This window comes from Papaver somniferum, chromosome 5 (assembly GCF_003573695.1).
Source record: "Papaver somniferum cultivar HN1 chromosome 5, ASM357369v1, whole genome shotgun sequence".
NCBI classification, from domain to species: domain Eukaryota; kingdom Viridiplantae; phylum Streptophyta; class Magnoliopsida; order Ranunculales; family Papaveraceae; genus Papaver; species Papaver somniferum.
The window spans coordinates 156,882,020-156,890,559 of NC_039362.1; the positions used below are offsets into that span (position 1 = coordinate 156,882,020).

Below are 8,540 nucleotides of genomic sequence, written 5' to 3' on the forward strand. Positions count from 1 at the left end.
TGTGATGAGACCAAGATTTAATCTTCCTTATCCCGATCAGGTAAGCAACTTTATCACATAAGATCATGTGTATCAATAGATTTTGTTTATAATGAGTTGTGTTCAACACTGTCTAGTTGCATGTTGAGAGATCCACCATTTCACCAAATGGCCAGAGAAATGCTAGAAGAAAATGTGGGAGTGGGAGAGTAGGAAGCGGAGGAAGGTATGAAAGTGTTCATGAAGTTGGAAGTGGGAGCGGTTCTCAGGCTGAGGATGATACAACTCCTACCGCTGGTGGCAAAGAGGAACAAAAACCTTCTCCAATTACAAATGCAAATCCAATGTGGAGTGTGGATGGTGGTTGGGTTGTGTTTCCCACTCATCCCAGGCATGAGAATTTTGTGGTGAATGAAGGCGTAGTACTTGTTGGTGATCAATATGTGGTGTGTGGTGGAGTGCGTCAAGGTTTTTTTGCAGATGTAATGCCTTAGCCTGTCAGAGATGCAATTCGTAGAAATGCTCCAATTCTCATTCCTCCTCAGGCTGTGATATTCCCTTAACTTGACATGTTGTGTCCTTTAGTTGGTCTAATTGCTACTGAAGTTGTTGTCATTGCAAATGCTGGGTTTGGGAAAGTGAATCCTCCTCAAGTTGGACCAGAGTCAGAGCCAATACCTCCAGCACCAATAATGGAGCCTGCAAGAGTTCCATGTCCCTGCAAGAGTACTTACAAGAGAAAGACGGGGTCGAGATTATCCTCCCATGCGCCTCATAGGAAGGGATGCCGGGAGAGCTCACCAAGGGAGGCGCAATGGGGGATCTGGGCAGTCTAGATCTATCTAGAAAGGTAAGATTAGCAACAAATTGCAAAGGGATTTGAGGGTTTTCAATTTTGCAAAGTATAGTACTACCAATTAGGGTGTTTTTTGAAAAACATGTGACTTTGTTAATTTTTGTTATGATGTTTTGATGGGTATGACTATATTAAGACAGGTAATGGATGATGTTTTGGTATCTTAATTTGAATGTGGTATTGAAATTGAAACATCTGGTTAATCTATGTTTTTTTTTGAAAATATTAGAGTTTCCCTGAGAACCAAACCATAGATTAATTATGATTCCTATTAGAGCATGATTAACAAATTTAGTTAGGAAATAAAGAATGTTTTGATTGCTATTGTAATTTCTTAGGCAAGATAGAGAAATGTTAGGATTGAGACTACTGATGAAGAGCGAATTGTGACGAAATAAGATTTGTAGTAAGTTGAGAATAACTTGTGGTAAGGCCTTAGAGATTAGATACATAGAAATATAGTTTGACTTATGAGGAGGACATACCAAATCAAACCTGTTTAGGAACTTCCACTGAAAGTGTAGCTAATAACGAAGGTTGTTCAAACTCCAGTTGCAAAAGCTTTTCAAAGAATCCAGAGAGAGTGTCTTTGGGTGTTTGAGGTTCTTGTTTGGGTACTGCTCCAAAGTACTGAGATGGTAGAGATTACATTCTCCTCTTCCAAATTTATTAGATATTGCAGTGACATTGAGTTTGAGACAGTTACATTGACATTTATGTTATGAATTTGTTGGTGGTTTTTCTTCATGAAAGGGGAAGTTCCAATTTCCAAACTTGTATCTTCAGTGATTTGAGCCAGAACAAAACCTTTAATGATTTCAATGTTACTGGTAGTTTTTGGATTACAGGTGAACTGATTAGTTTTAGAATTTGGTAAACTTGTCGGAGCAGCATGGATTACGTAGAGACCAAACATTTGAGGGAGAATTAGATACTAGATTGATAGAAAGTGGGTTGAGAATTTGTCATTTGAAAATAGAGAAATAAGAACAGTAATGGAACATGAATTCCGACTAGGAATTCCCGCTTAAACTAGCCATTATGGCACTACCAGACAAACCCAGAGAAGATGTCGCCCGGAGAGAAATCAAAAAATTAGAGAGAGAGTCGTACATGTTTGACAATAATAAGAAAAAGCTTTATAGCTACAACAAGGACTTGACAATCACAACATATAACGTTTTACTGTTTGTCTTGACAACAAGAACAGAACTCATTTCTTTAGTCTTTTTTTATCTACGTTCTGCTGTTCTTCGTTCATAAAGAAATCATCATATGGGTGCTTCTAATATCTTCCACTTACTTCACTACAACTGCAACTTGATGAAGATTCCTATTTCACTAATCAAGAGGTCATTTCTCAAAAACCTTTTTAATTGATTATTGTTAATATAAGAAATATGTATAATTTGATAGGCATGGTTATACTCGTTAAGTAAGTGTCTTAAAATGCTTTCCAACGGTATAAAGTTTACGAAAAACCGTGGTATAATTTAGGAGATAAATCATTTCTAAATTTTACCAGTTATTATATATGAGGGCATAATTGTAAAATATACTTAAATATAGTCCCTTTCTTCCTTGCCTTCAAATTTGTGCAAATTACAAATAGCTTAATTAATCTTGGACTGAGAGGGTACATCTTCTATTCAGGGTACGAGACAAAGATGGTGCAACCTTCATCTTTCACAGCAAGCTTATAATGAGTCAATGCCAACACATTCAAGAAACAGGAAGCTTCTATCAAATGGTAAACAAAATCCTCATCTTGTTTTGTGCTGGTAATCTCAAAATGGAAATCTCTTGATGAATTTGAAGTTTGACTAGTAATTTTTTTTTTTATAGAACACTGTACAAGCAGAGACATAAGTATATCACAAAGCAAAGATTCATCATCAACAGGAATACCGCAATACATAGTACAAATAGTGAATACATGTATGTCATCAAGCTGTGTACCAAGGCATATACATGTACATTGTGGTTGGTTTGCATCAGCGAAGATTGTTAATCCTAATGTATTCAAGAGATTAACAATGGGAGGCCATTATTGAATAGTCAAGTTGTTAGGTTTACATATTCCAACTCTTTTAAGTACCCCATTTCTTTCATGTCTGCTAAATTTTGTTTCGATTAATTATTAGTTGGTTGCTTTAAAAACATAACATAATCAATATTAAGTATTTGTAATTACTATTCCCTCCGTTGCTTTTTAATAGATTGGTTTTGTTTTTAGAAAAAATTAAGGAAATTAAGAGAACTAATCATTGAAAGTGGTCCTCATGACACTTGTCAATAAAAGAAGTGAAATGAAATGGTCCACATGACCCTTGTTATCAAAAGAAGTTAAGAGAAAAGTGGTGTCAGAAAATTAAAGTAACATTTGACTTTCCCAATTAGGAAACCGGCCTATTTTTTTGAAACATCTATTTATAAAAACCAACCTATTATTTAGGAATGGAGGGAGTACTATTATGTGCAAAGAGATATATACATTAGTACTACATTTTTATCCATTGTTCCTCTGTTTATTGTTGTTCTTGTTCATTTTTTTTTGGGATTTTTAATAAAGTAACCACCTTTTTGAACCATATTTAAGAAACTGGCCGTTTTTTTGAATCTTTATATAAACTGGCCGATATTGACATTTTTCGTCCCGTTTTTTTCAAAAAACGGATTTAGGTAGTTAACTGGCTATGTGGAAGTTAACCTGCTAGGTAAAAGACGACTTAACCCTCGTCTGAGTTCGTAACCAAACCAGTATCGAGTCAACTCGGTGACTCATTGCAATGGTCGGAATTTGTCATACTCAATGGATCAAAAAAATAAAAATAAATAAGACATGAACCATAGTATTTGATTCAGCATTAATTCAAGTCTACAAAATAAAAAAATATTGTCTTCTTAAACACAAAAAATCAGAAAACGGATCTCAAATCATTTCTTCTTAGCCTTTCCATTTCCCCTTCCCTTTCCTTGTTTTATATTCTGAGATACAGATCCAATGCCAAAGAAGTTCTGATAAAGGTTATTTATTGTAGAGGGTGGAGTAGAAGATGGTGATATAGATGGCAGACTCATAGGTGTTGTGAAAGCTGGAGTAGAAGATGGTGTTGCCAAAGGCTGACTGCCAGGCCCTGTAAAACATTCACCAACAAATGATGTCGTTCTCTTCTTCTTGTTTGACTTAGCTGCACCCCTAACTCTGGTGGTCTGACTTGGCTCTATGTTGCTGAAGGTGAAGCTTTGTGCATCACATTCAGTCCTTTGCCTCTTTGCAGTTGGATTAGATCCCACTTCACCACCAGCACATGTTCTTTTGTTGTGGTTAGTAACATTTCCACATTTCCCACACCTCCTTTTTGTCTTCTCAACACGAGGTTCATCATAACTTCTTACCCTCTTGCTCTTGGGTCTTCCTGGTTTCCTACTGTGAGGAGGGTTCAAGATCTTCTTGTTCATGTTTGGCTGCAAGAACAAATGATGTCATTCCCTTCTTCTTGTAAATGCACTTATATCAATGTAGTTGAGAATATAAATAGGGCATATAGTTACAAATTTAAGAAGAAAAAGTACCTGGACCCATTCACTTTTATCATCTAGTGGTGCAAAAGTTGGTGCATATGTGGCCTTATAGTTCTCCACTGAATAGTAATCACTGCAGTACCTGCTCAAACAGAGTATGTAAAGGTTAGTGCTAGATACATTTAAGGCCTAGAAATTGCATAAATAAGTTCTGAGACAAGGTACAGATTTAAAAAAAGAGAAATCTTACTTTCTCCATTGTGGCCTTATGCTATGCAATGCACTCACTGCATGCATACAGGGGAACCAAATTACCATCTACCCATGATGCAGATTCAGTCCTCCTATTGTACCATGTACCCATCACTAAGTTAGCATACATTATTCCTATCATTATAATTGGTTTATTTCTCATCTTGTTGATCATATTGTTAAAAGACTCTGAAAAATTGTTGTTCATATGTTCACAACAGTGAATAGGGTTAAAAAAGGCCCTGGACCATGTAGCAGGATCTTCTCTACTGAGATAAGCACCAGCTGCAGCACTCTGTTTCACAATATTGTCAAAATGTTCCTGCACAGCCAATCAAAAACTAGCTTAACTTGACTGTCAAACAGTGCATAAAACCAATAACAAAGAACTGTTGTGAACTGTCAAACCTGAAAATGCTTTTCTTTGTATGCTTTTGCTGCATTCCACAAAGAACTATATAATTCAAGACCCTTGTAATCCTTCTTGAAATTTTTGTATAAATGTCTGCATTTTAACACATTGCAATTAACATAAGGCCTTTATCTGATCTGACAAACAAAAGAAACAAGAAACAAAGTTAGACAAGAAAGTTACCTCCAACAGTATCTGTGGTGATGGCCAGGGAACACTATACCAACAGCTTCCAATAAACCTTTTTGCCTATCTGAAATGAAAGCCACTTTCACTGGATGTGCTAATATTGCATCCTTCAAATGCTTCAAAAAAATGATCCAATTTTCCTTTGTTTCAGCTCTGCATACCATAATTCCTAACATTACTAACCCATTCTGTCCATCAAGTGCAGTTGCAGCCATCAATACTCCCCCATATTCCCCTGTTAGATGGCAGGCATCAAGCCCTATAACTCCCCTTCATGTTTTTCGCCAACCCCTCATTGCAGGTTCAAATGAGAGTGTCATGCTTTCAAAGGTGTTATTCACTGTGTCAAAAGTGAACTTAGCAACAGACCCATCATTGCATTTAGTAAACATCTTGCAGAATGCTGGTACTTCATTGTAACTTTCTTTATAGTTCCCATATAATGACTCTAAAACTAGATTCCTAGCCTTCCATGCACACTGATATGGTATATTTACTCTCTTTTCAGCTAAGAAGTCTTCCTTGATTTTATAAGGGTCTGGAACAACTTTTTTAGGCTTATTCTTCATTTGACCAAGAACAAAATCCTTTACAAAATGAGGATCAGCAGATCTATTCCTATTTTGGGGATCCCCTTCACACTTATGTTCCAAATTCACTTTCCTAAGAACAAAAGTCTTCTCACCCTCTTTCTTGCTAGCATACACAAACCAAGGACAATCATGTTCTGTTTTAAACCTACACTCAGCCTTAATTCTAGAGGGAGCACTTCTATCCAAAATAAATTGACAGTTATTAAGAACACAATAACCCCTGAGATGTTTCTTAAATGCTTCCTTATTTGAAAATCTAGTTTTTACCTCCATTTTGCTAGGATCTACTGGAGTAAAAACTTCTTCTTCAGGGAAAAGATATACATCATGCTCACCCTTCATGTACTGACCAAAATCATCATCAAAGTCATCCATGTAAGCAGGTCTTTCATCCACATCCTTACCTGCACATTCAAGATCAACATCAGTACCATATAATAAGTTACAAATTATAATAAATGAAATCAGTTATAAATGAAATATACCTTTTTCTTTGCCTTCTTCTTCTTCTTCTTCTTCTTCTTTCTCTTCTTGTTCTTCTTCATCTGACCCATACTCAATGTCTTCATCACTGTCATATACTGTAGGAGCTTCTGGATTCTCAATTGGGTGACATTCATCTTCTTTGGTGTTTTCCAGCTGAATATTGTCCACATCTTCAACAAACTTAACTTCATTTGTAGCTTTTGACTGACTGCAACCACTGCGACTAGCCTGAGAATGTTTGGACATGGGCACATCCACGAAACTTAGCTTTCTTGATGCACCTTCAACTGATTTATTCACACTTTTAGCCTTGGGGATCTTCTAGGGGTGGTTCCCTTACTAACTGTCTTCTTCTTTGGTGTAGTCTTTGGAGTCTCAAACACTATGTCTTTCATCCCCATCCACAAACATATACATCCATCCTCATTTACAAAAGAATCCTCCCAAAAATTATCAAAATCATCATTGTTTAACAATGGCAGTGGCAGACATTCTTCCTTAAACCAATATAAATTAAACTTCTCTTTAACATCCATAGACAAACCCTTATACACCATATACTTAAGTGTCATCAACTCTGTTTCATCTCTATGGCAATCAGGAAATACCAAAGTCTCATTCTTTGGCTCCGCATATACACTGATATTCCTAAATTTGAACTGACTGCAACACAAATGAAACAAAATCAGATATAAACCTATGAAAACCCAATGAAAACCTAATTAATCAATACTACTTAAAATAAAACACCCAATCACGAAAATTAAACCCCAATTAAACAATAAAAATTTGGTTTCAAATAAACCCTAATTACAAAGGAAAAAAAACAGAAACCCTAAAAATCAATCGATCAATTAAATCAATTAACTATCAATACAATGATTTTCATCATATATTAAGTCACGGGTTTCGTTAATCTTACCTTGATTCAGACAGTTTCAATTCCGGTTTGTACCTCATCTTCACTGTATCACCACTATCTCTGAATCCCTAAATATGTAGAACTTTTCTTCCAAATACACTATGGTCTTTCACTAAAATCTATGTCTTCAACAAAAACAACTTCAATAACATCAGTTTTCTTTTTCTTTTCAAACAGCTTCAATACCTAACCCTAGTTTCAGAACTGGGAGAAGAGAACGAGGGAGAAGAGAACGAGGGAGAAGAGAGGACGAAATAGAAAGTGTGGTGAGAGATTACACCACACGCGTCTTTAAATGGGCAAGGGCACAGTAGTAAATTCTCGTGCCGAGTTTGACTTATTCAACGCAGCTGACTGATCTGGTGGGCCCAGGTGTCAACTCTAACGGAAAGGCCAGTTTCTAAAAGAATTTAAAAGCTTCGCCGGTTTATTAATTATATGGTTTGAAGCAGGACACTTTATTAATTTGCCCTTTTTTTTTTGTATTCCGAACCAAATCTCCAGAATCTCAAAGCCATTGGTGCAATTCTTTTAGAGCCGCCCGATATATTAAAAATTTTACATTATGATTCGTCATTAACCAAATTGTGATAAACACACCTAATATTATCTGATTTTATCATGTTTAAATTCTTTTCCTTGCGGTTATGATACATCCACCGAAGATGGACATCGAGCTGTGCACCGAGAGGAGATCTGACGGTCTCAAGGTCACCCTCTCTGCATTGGAATAGGGGTGGGGCATGAGTGGGCCCCACCACCGCCTCACACAATTTTTTACGGTGCACAACTCGGTGTCCACCTTCAGTCAATGCATCATTTTTGTTTTCCATGTATCTCATTCGTACACGTCTGGTCCATGACTAATTGTACATTGAGTATATTAATTAAATACCTTTAATTTTGACACCCAATAAATATACCCTTATACAACAATAAAAATACCCCTATCATTTAAAAACCTTATCCATTAAAATATAGATTACATTAACACTCTCACTTATAATTATTTTCATTTACAAACCTTATCCTTATCCATTAACAAATTTTTTCTTATTTCACGGCCACTACCACCACCGTCATTCCACCACCACCAGCACTGCCACCACCACCAGCACCGCCACCACCACCAATCCACCACCACAACCACCCTACCGCCACTAATATTTCACCACCACCATTATCATTGCTGTCACCGCTGCTGTCGCCGTTGTTGCCTTCGCCGCTGTTTCCGCCGCCACCACCATCACCGCCGTCAAAATTTGGCGTCAACAACCGAAGTTGATCCAAAAATTAAAAGTTCAAAAATAAGTTTATTAATACATA

The 8,540-nt window shown here is 36.6% G+C and overlaps 3 protein-coding genes across 3 annotated transcripts; all 3 read right to left on the reverse strand.

Moving 5' to 3' along the window:
- Positions 1–3,772: 3,772 nt before the first annotated feature.
- On the reverse strand, positions 3,773–4,662 carry LOC113279923. Its single transcript, XM_026528563.1, has 3 exons — positions 4,611–4,662; positions 4,412–4,502; positions 3,773–4,303 (listed from the first exon to the last, which is right to left on the reverse strand). Exons 1-3 carry the CDS (start codon positions 4,655–4,657, stop codon positions 3,773–3,775), a joined length of 669 nt encoding a protein of 222 aa, XP_026384348.1. The 5' UTR covers positions 4,658–4,662.
- An 823-nt stretch (positions 4,663–5,485) lies between these two features.
- On the reverse strand, positions 5,486–6,148 carry LOC113279924. The gene has a single exon (XM_026528564.1). It carries the CDS (start codon positions 6,146–6,148, stop codon positions 5,486–5,488), a length of 663 nt encoding a protein of 220 aa, XP_026384349.1.
- A 440-nt stretch (positions 6,149–6,588) lies between these two features.
- Positions 6,589–7,325, reverse strand: LOC113279925. Its single transcript, XM_026528565.1, has 2 exons — positions 7,215–7,325; positions 6,589–6,955 (listed from the first exon to the last, which is right to left on the reverse strand). The coding sequence occupies exons 1-2, from the start codon at positions 7,250–7,252 to the stop codon at positions 6,589–6,591; spliced, it is 405 nt and encodes a 134-aa protein (XP_026384350.1). The 5' UTR covers positions 7,253–7,325.
- Between the last annotated feature and the right edge of the window lie 1,215 nt (positions 7,326–8,540).

What these genes read in the sequence shown, in the direction of transcription:
- LOC113279923 (XM_026528563.1), bottom strand. Translation starts at nt 4,657, where the DNA reads ATGCATGCAGTGAGTGCATTGCATAGCATAAGGCCACAATGGAGAAA. An exon ending in ATAAGGCCACAATGGAGAAA is followed by an intron (nt 4,503 to 4,610) that starts GTAAGATTTCTC and finishes CTGTTTGAGCAG; the next exon opens with GTACTGCAGTGATTACTATT. An exon ending in ATAAAAGTGAATGGGTCCAG is followed by an intron (nt 4,304 to 4,411) that starts GTACTTTTTCTT and finishes TTGTTCTTGCAG; the next exon opens with CCAAACATGAACAAGAAGAT.
- LOC113279924 (XM_026528564.1), bottom strand. Translation starts at nt 6,148, where the DNA reads ATGAAGGGTGAGCATGATGTATATCTTTTCCCTGAAGAAGAAGTTTTT.
- LOC113279925 (XM_026528565.1), bottom strand. Translation starts at nt 7,252, where the DNA reads ATGAGGTACAAACCGGAATTGAAACTGTCTGAATCAAG. An exon ending in TTGAAACTGTCTGAATCAAG is followed by an intron (nt 6,956 to 7,214) that starts GTAAGATTAACG and finishes TTTGTGTTGCAG; the next exon opens with TCAGTTCAAATTTAGGAATA.